This window comes from Prenolepis imparis, unplaced genomic scaffold (assembly GCF_030444845.1).
Source record: "Prenolepis imparis isolate NDT839.2.m4 unplaced genomic scaffold, iyPreImpa1.0 SCAF_6, whole genome shotgun sequence".
NCBI lineage: Eukaryota > Metazoa > Arthropoda > Insecta > Hymenoptera > Formicidae > Prenolepis > Prenolepis imparis.
In genome coordinates this window covers 19,503,274-19,520,181 of record NW_028141164.1, presented here as the reverse complement: position 1 = coordinate 19,520,181, position 16,908 = coordinate 19,503,274, and the positions used below count along the sequence as shown (strand labels likewise).

General features: G+C 35.3%; 1 protein-coding gene across 1 annotated transcript; it reads left to right on the top strand.

The window, feature by feature from the left end:
* The first annotated feature begins 782 nt into the window (after positions 1-782).
* Positions 783-1,838, top strand: LOC145937944 (uncharacterized). The gene is made up of 5 exons (XM_083041291.1): positions 783-859; positions 991-1,127; positions 1,199-1,255; positions 1,352-1,463; positions 1,594-1,838. Exons 2-5 carry the CDS (start codon positions 993-995, stop codon positions 1,836-1,838), a joined length of 549 nt encoding a protein of 182 aa, XP_082897417.1. The 5' UTR covers positions 783-859; positions 991-992.
* Positions 1,839-16,908: the final 15,070 nt, after the last annotated feature.

Genomic DNA, 16,908 nt, shown 5'->3' with positions numbered 1-16,908 from the left:
TCCTCAAAAGTTGCCAAAAGAATGGGCAAAGGTAAATATATATATACGTTAAATAAATATCAATTTGACTTGTTAGTTACTATTTTACATAATACTATCTTATTTTACATAATACTAATGGCAAGATTATTCTTTTTTTGTTACAGACATGGCGTGATTGGAAATCGAATTTGTTAAAAAGAGTAGCCACATATAAAAGTTACTCAGCAGGCACTGGAGGAGGACCACCAAAGACTTTAGACACTAGCCCCTCCGAAGACGATTTATTAGAATTTCTAACACCTGAAGCCAGTGGAATGTCTAATATTCCTGAAGGAGGAGCTATTGGCGATAATAACTTTACTTCTATTTACTTGACCGCTAAAAAAACTTTGACGTCACAGAATCTGCAGGATTCTCCTATCTGGCAAACCAAAGAGTTCTCAACCTCGCAGAATTTACAGATCAAGAAAACTTCATGCTTCCAAAGATCTCAAGATATGACTTCCTCCTTGCATCTCAATGCTGAAGTAATATTATTTTACTGTAGAGTTTTAAAATTATTATTATATACTATAGAGTTTTAATATTAATTTTATCTTACAAATTTTAGGAAAATCTCTTCGACAGTGACGTAATAAATGTCAATGATACAGAGAATCTTCCAATAAATGTAAGTGCAATCATAATATATGATGTTTCTTTTGTTCACACGATGTATCTATTTCTTGCAAAGTAGTATATAAAAGTATTTTATTCTGTTTCAGATATCTTCTAATGTACTCGCTTCTATAGGAAATGTACAGATTCCAAAACAAGTACATTGCCAGAACTCCAGTACAATAACAACAAAAAAACAAGAGATATTCTGATGACAGAGGTAATGAAAATTAATTACTAATGACCACTCCTTTCTTATGTGATATATCAACACTATTTCATTTTATTTAATCTTTTGACATCTATTATTGAAGAAAACTGATATTAATTATAATATTGAATTTCTTTTAGATATGGGTAACAAAAAAATTAAACAGAACTGGCAAACCACCAAAGAGTTCTTGACCTCGCAGAGTTCACAGATCCAAAAAACTTTATGCTTCCAAAGACCTCAAGATACGACTTCCTTCTTGCATCTCAATGCTGAAGTAATATTGTTTTACTATAGTTTGATTATTATTAATTTAGAGTTTTACTATTGTTATGTTACAAATTTCAGGAAAATCTCTTTGACAATGACATAATAAATGATGATACAGAGAATCTTCCAATAAATGTAAGTGCAATGATAACATATATGATGTTTCTTTTCTTTACGCTGTATCTATTGTATTTCTTGCAAAGTATATAAAGGTATTTTGTTTTGTTTCAGGTATCCTCCAATGTACTTGCTTCTACAGAAAATGTACAGATTCCAAAACAAGTACATTGTCACAACTCCAGCACAATGTCAACAAAAAACAAGAAATATTCTGATGACAGAGGTAACAAATATTAATAACTATTGAGGACTCCTCTCTTGTGTGATATATTAACACTATTTTATTTTATTTTATTTTATCTTTCGATGTCTATTATTGAGAAAAATTGATATTAATTATATTTAATTTTTAGATACCGGTAACAAGAAAACAAAGCAGAATGTTAAACAATTATTTGAACAGCACACCGTGGATAATTGCAGTATTCAGGAGCGATCGTTACAATTGAAAGAGGAAAAATTGACTGTAGCAAAAGAAGAGTTAGAATTAAAAAAACAAACTTACCAAGAACGCAACGAACTCCTAACATCGTTGATTGAAAAGGTAGATGAATTAACGAATATAATTCGATCCGTTGCTCCGCAATATTTGGAATAAAATAAGGAAAACAAAGTACATTGATGGGAAGTTTGCATGGGAGAGTTTCATGTCTTTCATAAATATTAAAAGAATTGGTGCAATTGTTTTGTTAAGTACACTGTATTTTTTATCTAAATAAACATATATATTTATCATACAGTTGTTTACAAATAAAATAATATACTTTCTCATTCCCACTATTAAAATAATATACGTTCAATATACATCCTAATTTTTACGTAAAATATTGTACAGATTTGTCGGACAATTCAATAATAGGTTTGTTTAAAAAATGTTTCAAAAGCACCTTAAAATTACTGATAAAATTACAAAAAATCTAAAAAAAATACTAGTAATATAACATCGAATTAAGGATTAATTAATTAGTAAAATACCATTGAATCACTCGAGTTTGGGTTTGTTCTCCAGTTTCTTCGGCAATATTACATGGTATCGGTGGTTCAATATCCATTTCATCCAGATATCTTTCATCGTTTGGAATTCTCCATTTAATTGCCATGTTGTGTAGAATGCAGCAAGCATTAACAATGAGAGCTATATAACAAAATATTTCACCAATATATACAGATTGTAAAAAATAGTAAAATTATAAAATAGTGACCTTAAACTAACATATAAAATAATGTAAAAGCAAAATAAAACTTAATCATAAACTTAATCATGGCTGCTTTCGCGACAGATCAAAATGATTCAGATTAAAATGATCTCTGCGCTATAATTATTCAAATTTGAAATTTCATTAGAACTATTATAATGAAATTTCAAATTTGACCAATCATAGCCACGGATTATTTTAATCTAGATCATTTTGATTCTGTTGCGAAAGCAGTTAAAAATACGAAAAAAAGTTATAAAGAAAATTATAAAATAATAAATAGAATTAAAAAATGAAATTACCAGCAAATTGTGGAGAATAATGTAAAGCTCGTTCTTTCCGTAAGCAACGCCAGCGATCTTTTAGAATGCCGAAACATCGCTCTATAGTCACACGAGTCCGGACATGATAATCTGTATACTTTGCGCCTGGAGTTCCTTCTACTTGATTTAATTTTGGCGTCAGTAAAAAAGGTAGAAGAGGATATGCAGAATCACCTAAAATACGTACAATGTTAGTCTTTAACCAACGCTAATATTTTTGTTTGATAGATGCATAATTAAAGAAAATTATAAGTACTATAAAAGAAGTTCACTGAAGCTTGAATATAATTGAATATAATTCTTATTATGGATTTTGTAGGCTTTCCAGCAACGACACAGAGCGACAAGTGTATCGTTCTATCTTTGCTGTTCACTAGTATTGAAAGAAGATAGAACGATACACTGTGTCGCTCTGTGTCATTGTTGGAAAGCCTACATTATTACAATATAATTATTTACCTAGAAGCCAGGAATTTATTTCACCTTCTCTGTGCCTTTGCTCTAAATGAGCAAATACTCTCGATGATCGGAGCACTCGGGCATCGTGTGTTCGGCCACCATGGGCACTATTTACGGCAAGAATTTCGCACTTGGAATCACAAATCTGAAATTACATTATTTAGTAGTTTATTATTATTATCATTATTATATATATATATGTATTATTATTATTAATATTATTATTTATTTATTGTGATACATATTCCAGCATTACACAGTATATTTATATACTTACAACCAATACATTTAACGAATGATATAACTTTCGATTGATAAATAGGTATTCCCTCTCAATTTCTGGTGGAAAAATGGCAACGTGTGTTCCATCAATTGCTCCAATAACTCCTGGAAAACCGCCGTTTCTGAAAAATCTGAAAAATAAATATTAGATTAATAAAATATTTTTATCCTTAATAATCTACTGATTAAAACTTATATTGAATGTTATATAAAATAAATAATAAAATTATAATATAAAAACTGACTAGAAATTTATATTTATTCGATCTGCATTCTACGTACATACATAAATCATATAATTATTGATTATTACCCTTGTTTGATGCTTTGAATTCTGTCAGCGGTTACTGGAAAACAAATCCAATCGTCAATAATACAATTCAATGCATTGACAGTCGCATGAAGGGAACGGCTCAATGACGTTTGAGACATACACGTAAAGAAATCTTGGCCTGTTCTTCTCTGATAGGATCCTGATGCGAAGAAGTTTAATGATGCTAGTATCTAAATAAAATAACAAGAATTGAATCAGAAAGGTTAAAAAAATCATTAGGAATTTAATAGCTTTACACAAATAGAAAATTCAAAATATATTGTACCTGTAATTCATGAGATATTGCAGTTTTCCGTGATATTTGTGGCATGAATGGCACCAATTGTGCAATAAGCATACGAGTTGCATCTTTTGTCAGTCTAAAACATAAAAAGCATGTAATCACGCGCTGCAATATAAAGCTTTGTCACTACTAAAGGACTTTAAATATGAAAATTTACCTGTACAGCTTGCGAAATTGGCTATCAGACACTGAAAAAGGATCTAATGCATCTCTGAGTAACATTCGTGTAACCCTCATAATCTGATTGCGTTCAAAAGCCTCTTCATCATCCTCTTCCTCAAGTATTAAAGCAGCCATGAATATTTCCATTTTTGTTACTTTTTCGGGCTTTATTATTTGTGCGACACTTAACCTTAAATAGAATCTGTGGTCTCCACACGCGTCACGACGCTGTCTATAGTTTCTCTCTCGCTCTATTCTTCAACTTCTCTCTCTCGGATTTCACCATTCGACAAGAAATTTCTTGCCGAACAAACTCCCGTGAGATGGTACGCATTTCCACTAGGATGAAAGTTACAGAATCGCTCGAACTGCTCACTTTTAGTATTTTCACTAAATTTTAGATACAGAATCGACCCCTAGGAGATCTGTCATAACAAGGGGTGTGTTCAGAAATCCTACTCCGGGTTAAAAAATAATTCTTTAACCCGGAGTAAGATTTCTGAACGCATCCTTGTTATGACAGATTTCCTAACCTGTCGTAATGTCACCGTGTGTCGTAATTTATGTTTAGTGTACGTGTTTAGAGTATGTATCAGAGGAAGTTAAATTTATTATATTTATGGTCTGGAATAAATTCTTATTTAAGCAATTGGAAATATTATAATTGTTAGTGAGTATTATTTACTATACTTTAAATACCTCTCAATGAAACAGTTTTGCAGTTAATTGATATATTTCTAACAATATTCCAATATAAGTAAACTATATTTTTTATTTTCAGTTGTAAATCAGCTTTGCTGTACAGCAAATGATGATGTTTTGTGCAATACCTGCATCAATGCTGTGAAAAATATCATTTCTAACGCAAGCCACTGCTTCAGTATTCTTAAGATGATTTCCTGTTTAATAAAGTGTGGTAAGGTATGTATATGGTAAGAGACTTGATAGTATTTCTGTTAAAGTTATTCTATATATGACATTTTTAAATATTATGTTTTGTATTAAAATTATTAAATGCCTATTTCAGATATAAAAAAATTGATGTATCCTATGCATCGGTAGTAATTGCAGAGCAGGTCTGTCATCAAGCATCGAAAAAGAATCCATTTACAAACCATGAGATTTTGTTAAGCGAGAGTTCATTATTATTGTCTCCGCTTTCAGAATCTTGTGAAATGTTATGGAATAACCAACTGTGACTAATTTAATTGCTGTGTTTATTGAAGAAGGATCAATGTGCTTCTTTATATGATTGCAGAAGACATAAAACATTTATGTTTTTAACTACTTATATATATAAGTGTACTTGCTTGCATGTGTTTGCGTATACGCGAGCTGTAAAATAGTCAAAAGATTTATGTACAGAATGCAGTAATGTATCATCTGCATTGCGATATTACTTTAATTAATTTTACACTGATGTATATATTATGTACTATCTTACATATCCAGATATATCAGTAATTCCAATATAATTTAAATTTATATTATAATTTATATTAAAATTTATATTTACATTTACATTATGATTTATATTTATATTTTTTAAAATTATATGTTACAACTTGCGTAAAGCTGATTAATTATTGTTATATAAACTTTATTTAAACTGTCACAAATGTACATATACAAATAATTTATATATAATAGTGTTTTCGAGGACATTTACATATAAACGGTCTATTTTTCTAATATTCACTCCTATGTAGTACCACGTTACAATAAGATACTTTTTCTCGCAGTGTGCTTAATATTTGCGCAGAGATCGGCGATAATACTTAGCAGTGTCTCTTATTATAATATTGAGCTGTTCGATAATTCATCTCATTAGTCATATACAAGAAGAGTGAGTAAATAGAAAAAAGTAATCTAATATTAGAAAAATAGACCGTTTATATGTAAATGTCCTCGAAAACACTATTATATATAAATTATTTGTATATACATTTGCGAAGTCCTCGAAAGCAATAATTTGATAAGTAGACTGTTTATATATAAATGTCCTCGAAAACACCATTATATATAAATTATTTGTATATACATTTGCGAAGTCCTCGAAAGCAATAATTTGTTGTACAATAGCTAAAAATCAAAGTAATGAAAAAACAAATTGTAATGTATACATCAGAAAGCGATGCTGCTTATACGTATGCAGAGAAATCGTTAGGTTTTTCAATGTCCTCAAAAACGTCAATTGACAAACATATATATATATATATATATATATATATGTGTGTGTGTGTGTGTGTAAATTTTTATATATAATTTTTACAAATACTTATTTTAGCGATACATATTTATTCCTCTACAAAGTGTAAAAAACGCGTCTATTCACACAAGCACAAGTTTCTGTAGCGCAACTCGTGCGCTATCGGGAAATAAACGTTTTTTTGCTCGTTAGCACACGTCCCAGTAGCGCACCTCGTGCGCTATCGGGAAATAAACGTGCGTGCGCTATCGGGAAATAAACACGTCATTTCTCTTTAGCACACGTCCCATTAGCGCACCTCGTGCGCTATCGGGAAAGAAACGCGTCTTTTCTCTTTAGCACACGTCCCATTAGCGCACCTCGTGCGCTATCGGGAAATAAACGCGTCTTTTCTCTTTAACACACGTCCCATTAGCGCACCTCGTGCGCTATCGGGAAAGAAACGTGCGTGCGCTATCGGGAAATAAACGCGTCATTTCTCGTTAGCACATGTTCCGGTAGCGCACCTCGTGCGCTATCGGGAAAAAAACGCGTCTTTTCTCGTTAGCACACGTCTCTTTAGCGCTCCTCGTGCATTATCGGGATAATGCTTCGAACATTTCGTGCGCTATCGGGACTATGTTTCATTTTCTTGTGTGCTATCGGGCAAATGTGCATATTAATTGGTGCGCTATCGGGATAGTGCGCCATTTCTTTGGTGTGCTATCGGGACGTGTGCTAAAGGGATGTGGGCTATCGGGAATTATTTTAATTTCGACGTGTGCTATCGGGCTGTGCGCTATCGCACCGTGCGCTAACGGGACCCTCCCACAATGCTCGACCCCATGTTGCGAAAGTGGTCAAGACATACTTGGAAACGTTGAAATGGGAAGTCCTACCCCACCCGCCGTATTCTCCAGACGTTGCTCCCTCTGACTATCACTTGTTTCGATCAATGGCACACGGCCTGGTTGACCAGCACTTCCGGTCTTATGAAGAAGTAAGAAATTGGATCGATTCGTGGATCGCTTCAAAAGATGACCAGTTTTTTCAACGCGGGATTCGTACGCTGCCCGAAAGATGGGAGAAAGTAGTGGCCAGCGATGGACAATACTTTGAATCATAAATGTATAACCAGTTTTTTACAATAAAGCCTCGAATTTCGGAAAAAAAACGGCGGAAGCAAAGTTGTACACTAATGTATTGTAAGGCAAAATATGTAAAAAAAACTGCATATAGAATGTTCACTGTATAATATATTAAAATTCGGTTAATTATATGTATCGTAGACTTACCGCTTATCTCAATGTTGTTACTAATAACTAATGTATTAAGATTCTCATCGATACAAAGAGCATTTTCAGTCAAATGCGCAGAATGTTTAATGTTATCTCCGTCATTTGTATTATCACAATTAATCAAATTAAAATCAGACTTTATATTGCACTGTTCAGTATCACAGATACTGCTTGAAGGAACGCAAGTGCCTTCTTTGATTTCAAATATCACATTTGATGTATCAACATTTAACGTAGCATTAGAATTGATAGCTGGTAAAGAATCTGTAAACAAGATTTTTGAAAATAAAGTAGAGAATATTTATTGCAAGTAACTGATGTTGTGCAAAAGCTATAATGTATTGTAGCGCAAAATATGTAAAAAAAAAAAAAACTGCATATAGAATGTTCTACTGCATAATATATTAAAATCCGGTTAATTATATGTATCGTAGACTTACCGCTTATCTCAATGTTGTTACTAACAACTAATGTATTAAGATTCTCATCGATACAAAGAGCATCTTCAGTCAAATGCGCAAAATCTTTAATGTTATCTCCGTCATTTGTATTATCACAATTAATCAAATTAAAATCATACTTTATATTGCACTGTTCAGTATCACAGATACTGCTTGAAGGAACGCAAGTGCCTTCTTTGATTTCAAATATCACATTTGATGTATCAACATTTAACGTAGCATTAGAATTGATAGCTGGTGAAGAATCTGTAAATTAGATTTTTGAAAATATAAAGTAGAGAATATTTATTGCAAGTAACTGATGTTGTGCAAAACTATAATGTATTGTAACGCAAAATATTTAAAAAAAACTGCATATAGAATGTCCACTGTATAATATATTAAAATCCGGTTAATTATATGTATCGTAGACTTACCGCTTATCTCAATGTTGTTACTAACAACTAATGTATTAAGATTCTCATCGATACAAAGAGCATCTTCAGTCAAATGCGCAGAATCTTTAATGTTATCTCTGTCATTTGTATTATCACAATTAATCAAATTAAAATCAGACTTTATATTGCACTGTTCAGTATCACAGTTACTGCTTGAAGGAACGCAAGTGCCTTCTTTGATTTCAAATATCAGATTTGATGTATCAACATTTAACGTAGCATTGGAATTGACAGTTGGTGGAGAATCTTTAAAACAAAATTTATGAAAATAAAGTAAATATAATTTTATATGTACACTTATAACACTTTACATTAACATAATTATGTTAAATAAAAGTTTTAACATAACATTTATACATTAATTTAACATATATTATAATACCTGATAAAGTTGTTAACTTTACTTTCGGAATTCCTTTGTTTAAATTGTCTGCAATCTGTTGCAAGCTGAATTTGTTTTCTAAAATAACAGAAAAACTTTAAATACATAACTACTTATTTGAAATTATAATATTCTGCACTTTGATTACAAAGAAATGAATTATATAAATAGATTTTATGAGAATCTGAATGTTATGGATATTTTTTCAAATTTTAAATATTATGAATTTAATGTTTATCATACTTACTATTAGTTGCAATAATACATGATTTTTTAATCCTTTTTTTCTTCATCTGACTTTTATAATAAACACTATAATATTTACTGACACATATTAGATTATACATTTTGATTATTAGATCAACGCTAATTAATTGCTATATTAGTGATTTGTTTGTCTTGTTATAACAACAATAGCAAAATAAACGACAAGTAAGACGACAGAGCAAGTAAAACGACATAATCCTAACGATAATAACTTCGCGCCATCGACATATATAGGCCGGTATTCATAGTCCGATCTTATATTTAAGATCGTCTTAAATCCGAGCTTGAGATGCTACGCAGCCATTTGATTGGTTGAATGGGATCTTAAGTCAACCTCTGACCAGACTTAAGACCTTGTAGCGGTCTTCAAAGGTTCGTACACGTTACATAAAAGAAATACAATTTGTATCAGCTTTATTCTTTATTCTATATCAGAATGGCGGACTAGGACTGAGTGTGTCAACAAGAAAAAGGCGCCAAGGACAATAGAACTATATGAGGTGACCATGAGGTGAAGCGCGCGTTCGTGGGGCGCTATCTGGTGGCGAGTCGTTGAATTGATCCCTAGGGAGATCACGGCGTCGCCACAGGGCTCCCCTTTTAGTCCTGCGTTCTCATTTGAATTGCACCTTTTTTGTTTGTTTGTGAATGTTGAAGCTCCTATGATGTAATGCTGCTTCGTCTTGCTGTTGATGCGTCGTATCTTCTTCCGCTTCCGTTCTAGTCAGGTACGCTGGTTTTAATCTTTCTATTGACACATTGGACGGTCTGTCCTTTATTAATACTGTATATAATCTTTCGTTTATTCTCGCCAGAATTTCGTAGGGTCCCTGATATGCTGGTTGTAGAGGTCTTCGGATGGTGTCGTCTCTTACGAATACGTGAGTTGTTTGTTCCAGCTCCTTGTGAATGAAGGGTGTCTTGTTACAGTGATGTGAGGTAGGTTTGGGCCGGATACTTCGCATTTTATCCCGTAGCTGTTGTACGAACGTTTCTGGTTTCACCTGAAGCTCGATGTCTTCGAAGAACTCACCTGGAATTTTGAGGGCCGTTCCAAATAATAACTCGGCTGCTGAGGATTTGATGTCTGGTTTGTAAGCTGTACGAAGTTCTAACATGACCATTGGCAGAAGTGGTACCCAGTCGCTACTTCCCTGTAGATGGCATGTTAACGCCGTTTTTAATGTTCTATGCCACCTTTCTATAATGCCGTTTGAGGCTGGATGATACGGGGATGTTCTGGTTCGCGTACTTCCTAGAAGATTGGTTAGCGTCTTGAACAGTTCGGCCTCAAATTGTGTTCCTTGGTCTGTGGTTATCACAGCTGGTGCGCCATATCTAGAGATCCATGTCGCAAAGAAGGCATTTGCTACTGTTTCTGCCGTTATGTTCATTAACGGGGTAGCTTCCGGCCATCTTGAGTAGCGATCGATCATCGTCAGGCAATACCTAAAACCTTTGGAAATTGGTAAGGGTCCCACTAAATCTAGGTGCACTTGCCGAAATCTCTCGTCCGGAACATCCATTCTTTCCGGGATGAGTTTTGTGTGTCGATGTATCTTGGCCCTCTGGCATGTCAGACAGGTTCGTGTCCACTCATTGATGTCTTTGCCCATTCTTGGCCATACAAAATCCTTTTGTATTTTGTGACGAGTGCTTCTCGCACTTGAGTGAGCTAGCCCGTGTATTGTATCAAAGAGCTTTTTCCTTAGTGTTTTCGGTCTGATGGTGTCCTGTGAGACTTCACAGTATAATGTTTTGTTTGATCCTGTGAGATTGAAGGGTTGTAAATGTAATGACGTTCTTCCTTCCAAGATGTGTGGTAGTTCTTCGTCATTTTGTTGTTCTGTTGCAATTTCTTCGGTGTTAAAAAGTATTGGTACATCGACGGCTTCGATTCGGGATAGAGCATCTGCTACCGGATTTTCCGAGCCACTAATATGGACTATCTCCGTTGTGAACTGGCTGATGAAGTCCATCTGTCGTGCTTGTCTTGGTGATGCTTTGTCTGATTTTTGCTTGAAGATGAAGATTAGTGGTTTGTGGTCTGTTTTGATGATCAGCTGTCTGCCTAGAACCAAATCTCTTAAATATTTTAGTGCCTTGTATATAGCAAGTAGTTCGCGATCGTATGTACTATATTTTTTTTCTGCAGTACTTAATTTTTTTGAGAAGAAGGCAAGGGGTTGTACCTTTCCATTTATTATTTGTTCCAGTACGGCGCCAACAGCAACTTCCGACGCATCCGTTGTCAAGCTTAGCGGCGCTCCGTTGCACGGATGAGCTAAGAGCGCTGTCTTAGCTAACGCTTTCCGGCATTTTTCGAATGCTTGATTTGCTTCCTTATTCCAGTCAAAATAACGTTTGTCGTTTTTTTTGCTATCTCGTAGATATTCGTTGAGTATTGCCTGGTCGTGTGCCGCTCTGAGAATCCATCGACGATAATAATTGAGCACTCCTAAAAACCTTCGTAGTTCAAGTATGCACTGGGGTTTTTTGTACTGCAAGGCGGCCGTGACTTTGTCTTTTGTCGGCCTGATTCCGTGCTGAGAGATCATGTAGCCTAAGAAGTTTACCTCTTCGACTTCGAAGTTGCATTTTGCGGCGTTTATCTGGATCCCTGCTGCCTGCAACTTTTCAAATACTAGTCGCAGATGTGTTCGATGTTGCTGATGAGTTTCTGATGCCACCAGGATGTCATCTACGTAACAGAACACGAAGTCCATGCCCTGAAAAACGTTATTTATGAATCTTTGAAATGTTTGCGAAGCGTTCTTCAAACCAAACGGCATGGATGTGAATTCAAATAGCCCGAATGGCGTAATCACCGCTGTTTTGGGAATATCCTCTTCTGCCATTGGAATCTGATGATAAGCTTTTATTAGATCCAGCGTCGAGAAGATTTTTTTTTATGCAGTCCTTGGGTAAAATCATGTACGTGCGGTAACGGGTAGCGATCAGGAATCGTTACAGCGTTTAACCGCCTGTAATCCCCGCACGGACGCCAGGTACCCGCTTGTTTTTTTGGCGCCATGTGTAGAGGAGAGGCCCATGCACTGCTTGAGGGTCGGCAGATTCCTTGTTCTATCAGGTAAGTAAACTCTGCCTTTGCAATTTTTAATTTTTCAGGTGTGAGACGTCTGAAGCGTTGCGCCGCCGGAGGACCGTGTGTTTGAATGTGGTGCTGAATTCCATGCTTCTTTGTTGTTCGTGATAGCGACGATTGCGTTAGACTAGGGAATTCGGCCAGTAGACGGTGATGTTCCGAGTTCTGATTTATCGTGGATATTGGTGAGTGTGTAACCTCCTTGACTCATCCTTTTGCTTCCAACCCTGTGATGTTGTCCTTTAGACATTGTTTCCGTAGATTGACACTGAGGTCGAAATGATATAGCAAGTCCGCACCGATGATTGGTGCGGTTACTTCCGCAACACAGAAGTTCCATTTGAGAGGTCTGCGAATGCCAAAATTTAACGTTAAGAGTTTTTCTCCATATGTCGGAATGAGAGTGCCGTTTGCTGCAAAAAGTTGTATCTGGGTTGGTCGAGTGTTCTTACCAACATGTTTTTTTGGAAGGAGTGATATGTCGGCCCCTATGTCAATCAAGAATTTTAATCCTGTGTTCTTGTCTGTGATGTGGAGCCTTCGTAGTTTGTTTTTTCCATCGACTGCGGCTCCCTGAGTTGATGGCTTCTTTAGTTTTCCTGCTTCGCTAGTGGAAATTCTGCCTCACATGGTTGTAAGCACTGCCATGCCTTTTTGCCAAATCTTCGATGGTAGTAGCACACTTTCTTTCTTTCAGCAGATCTTGAGCGTTCTTTTTTAAAGGATCTTCGTGACTCTCGCGATTTGGAGCGACTTCTGGACGTGGAAATTTTGACCACTGCCTGCGTTAACTCACTTATTTGTTGCCTGAGTTGTTGTAGTCCATCTTCCGGATTTGTATATGTTGCTGTTGCTACCGATGTGAATTTTGCACATTCTGTTGCCTTGTCCGCACAGGCAGCTAATTTTTCTAGGCTAACTCCATCCAATACTACCAGTACTTCTTGTACTCTGGCTGATAATCTCTGCAACCAAAGGGTGCGCAAGAGGCCATCTGAAATATTTGTGCCTGCTAGTGTACGCATCTCTCTAAGAAGGATGGAAGGTTTTTTTTCGCCTAGTTCCATTTCGTTCAGCAAGGTACGCATCTGCTTCTCCACTGAGTCAGAGAAACGTTCTATTAACGCGTTTTTTAGGGTTTCGTATTTACCTGTGGCTGGCGGTTGTTCCAGTATATCCGCCACTGCGAGCATAGTTTGTTCGTCCAAATGTCGCACCAAGACTCTGTATTTGGCTTCGTCCAAACGTACCTTGAATGCGGCAAACTCGTTCTCTAGGCTCACGATCCATAGTTTTGGTCGGGCTCTCCAAAATGTAGCAAGTTTGATGTCTTTCAGCTGTGCAGCCTGTACCTCTACTTCCGGCATCGTATTTCGTGATTTTTCCAATGTTGGTTTGTGCACTTCCGACGCACCGTCCTGCGACGCACTGCTTCCCTCGGAAGGTGAGTTGTTCCGTGTCGGGGAATGTTCTATCGGCATTTTTTAGTAGCTTGTGGTTGCTACGTGCCCGGCCACACGAATTTCCGATGTGTCGTACGAGTTCCTCGCTCCGGTACGTATGTCTCTTCGTCTCCTTGGGGACGTCGGGGTCACCAATTATGTAGCGGTCTTCAAAGGTTCGTACACGTTACATAAAAGAAATACAATTTGTATCAGCTTTATTCTTTATTCTATATCACAGAATGGCGGACTAGGACTGAGTGTGTCAACAAGAAAAAGGCGCCAAGGACGATAGAACTATATGAGGTGAAGCGCGCGTTCGTGGGTGCTATCTGGTGGCGAGTCGTTGAATTGATCCCTAGGGAGATCACGGCGTCGCCACAACCTTAAATATAAGATCGGACTATGAATACCGGCCATAGAATGGACTGCTGATGGCAGTGGAAGGGGAAGCCGCACGAATAGAGTGAGAGGCAGATAATGGCCTAGTTTACATCGAGCACTTGATACGCGTATCAAATAGTAAATAACTAGTACATTGGTTCAGTTATTGGCTGATCAGCTTAAATTCATTACTTGATACGCGTATCAAGTGCTCGATGTAAACTAGGCCAATATGGGGTATCGTTCCGTCTCTTTCTAATAAAGCCTGATTGGTTGGCGATTTTTTACCAACCAATCAGACTTTATTAGAAAGAGACGAAGGATATCCCATATTATCTGCCTCTCACTCTACTCGTGCGGCTTCCCCTTCCACTGCCATCAGCAGTCCATTTTATATGTCGATGCTTCGCGCTTTTTCTAACTTATTTATATAATAATATGCAACCGGGGCTTGTACGCAGGCTCAATTGTCACATGACTGCGTTTAACAGAGAAAGGCCGGTATTCATATTTGTTCTTATACATTTATAAGATCGTCTTAAGTTTAATATGTATGTTCCTTTGAGTGAATACTCTCATTGAATAAGACGAATACATTCGGAAATTTTTTTTAAAGAATTTGTGTGTACATTTTCAGAACTTAAAAAGAAAAAAGAAAAATATGATTAAAGAAAAAGAAAAAAAATAGTACAAGGAGTACAATGAAAAATCAACAAACATAATAAGTTGCGATACGCTATTTTAGGTGTCGTACAAGTCACACTGTATCTATTAGGCCCCCAGACAGCACAGTGACATTTTAAAAACGTATTAAAAATGTACATATTGGACGTTTTGTACGTATTTATAACATCCATATTAGAGCCTTCGACATCTTTAGGACATTTTAGAAATGTCCAGTGTTACTTTTCTGGACAATCGAAACATGTCCATTTTAAGGATTAAACAAACTAAAATTGAACCTGCTTCGAACATTGAACGTATATTTTATAGTAGATAGGTGTAGGTATATATATGTAAATTTATATATTTAGAGTTTAGAGTACTGAATATACCTATTTTAGTACACATACAGCATCAAAAAATTGCAGAAATCTTGCAAACATCCAAAAAAAACAAGAAAAAAAATTGTTGAAACTGTGTAAGTTCATTTTGTTTATCCGTAATACTTAGATATTCGGATATTATATAATCTTAATATTCAATATTTGCAAGCTTTATATATAATTCTCATAACAAATCTTAAATACGGGAAAGATAGCGCCTCGTGCGTCACATAGCGGTAAATAAAAGAACTAACCCAGCGAGAAATGATTGGTCGAATCGACGTCAATTCAACATCAATTCGACCAAATTGACGTTGATTCGACATCGAATAGACATTGATTCGACCACCATTTCTCACTGGGAATGATTAATGAATACTGTTTTTATAATATTTTTGGAATATTACAGTAATATTTCGTTTAAAATATTACAGTTACATGTTCTTATAATGTCTCTCCAATATTACGTTGCAACTTGTAAGATTATAATATTGCTGCAATGTAAATGAAATGTTCTGTGCTGTACGTAAAATGAATGTTTTTAAAACGTCTAAATATAATATATTATACTTTGAACGTCTAATAATGGATATTCTTAAAACATTCATATTATATCCATGGACATTTGGACTAAATAAAAACCAAAACTGGACGTCCATTGGATATTCTGTGCTGTCTGGGCCTGTTCTACAATACGTCGTACATCACAGTCGGATGTCGAAACGCAGCCGATGTTCCAATGAAAGAATTTCTTTTTCGAAAACAAATTCTCATTAGACCATCGGCTGTGTTCTGACATCTGACTGCGACATACAACGTATTGTAGAACGGACCTTAGGCCGGATTCACACCTTGGTAGAAAAGCAGAAGCCAATCAGAACTCGCGTTGGTAGTAAGTTTACTACCACCAAGTTTACTACCTAGTAAGCTTACTACTAGCGCGAGTTCTGATTGGTTTCTGTTTTTCTACTTTCTGCTTTTCTGCCAAGGTATGAATTCGGCCTAATAGTGCATACTGGGGTACTTTCCGATTCACGCATGATGCGCATAAAGTGACAGAAAATCTATAGTTCATGTCACGCATATTATAGATTCTCTGTCACTTCATACGCATCATGCGTGAATCGGAAAGTACCCCTGGTGTACTATAAAGGCGCTATTTTTAGTCCTATTTTATATAAAATCGTCTTAAGTCGTCATAGGCGGTCTACATTTTTTACTTTAATATAAGTGAAACAGGAATGAATTTATAAATTATATATATTTATATATATCTTTAACAAAAAGACAAAACATACATATTATTTATAGATTACAGGGAATATTACAGGATATTATGGAATATTATGGAATATTACAAGAATCCACAATCCAGATTAAAACAGCAATTATTTCTTTTATGCAATCTTGAATAATTGATTTTATGAAATAAATTAAGCATTTTTCACTGTGAGATAATGAATTAAAAAGAGTTGTATAATTATAAGACATTAAAAATCTAACTGTAAACCATAGTAAGACATCTTTTCTTATAAAATTATAATAGCAAGTGATAATAGAATAGAAGACAAAAGACAAGATAAAACATGACACAAACGATAACATATTTTCTTTAACG

Excerpts from the sequence above, each read along its gene's own strand:
- LOC145937944 (XM_083041291.1), top strand. The coding sequence starts at position 993 with ATGGGTAACAAAAAAATTAAACAGAACTGGCAAACCACCAAAGAGTTC. Across the intron at positions 1,128-1,198 it reads TCTTGCATCTCAATGCTGAA|GAAAATCTCTTTGACAATGA; the intron begins GTAATATTGTTT and ends TACAAATTTCAG. Across the intron at positions 1,256-1,351 it reads CAGAGAATCTTCCAATAAAT|GTATCCTCCAATGTACTTGC; the intron begins GTAAGTGCAATG and ends GTTTTGTTTCAG.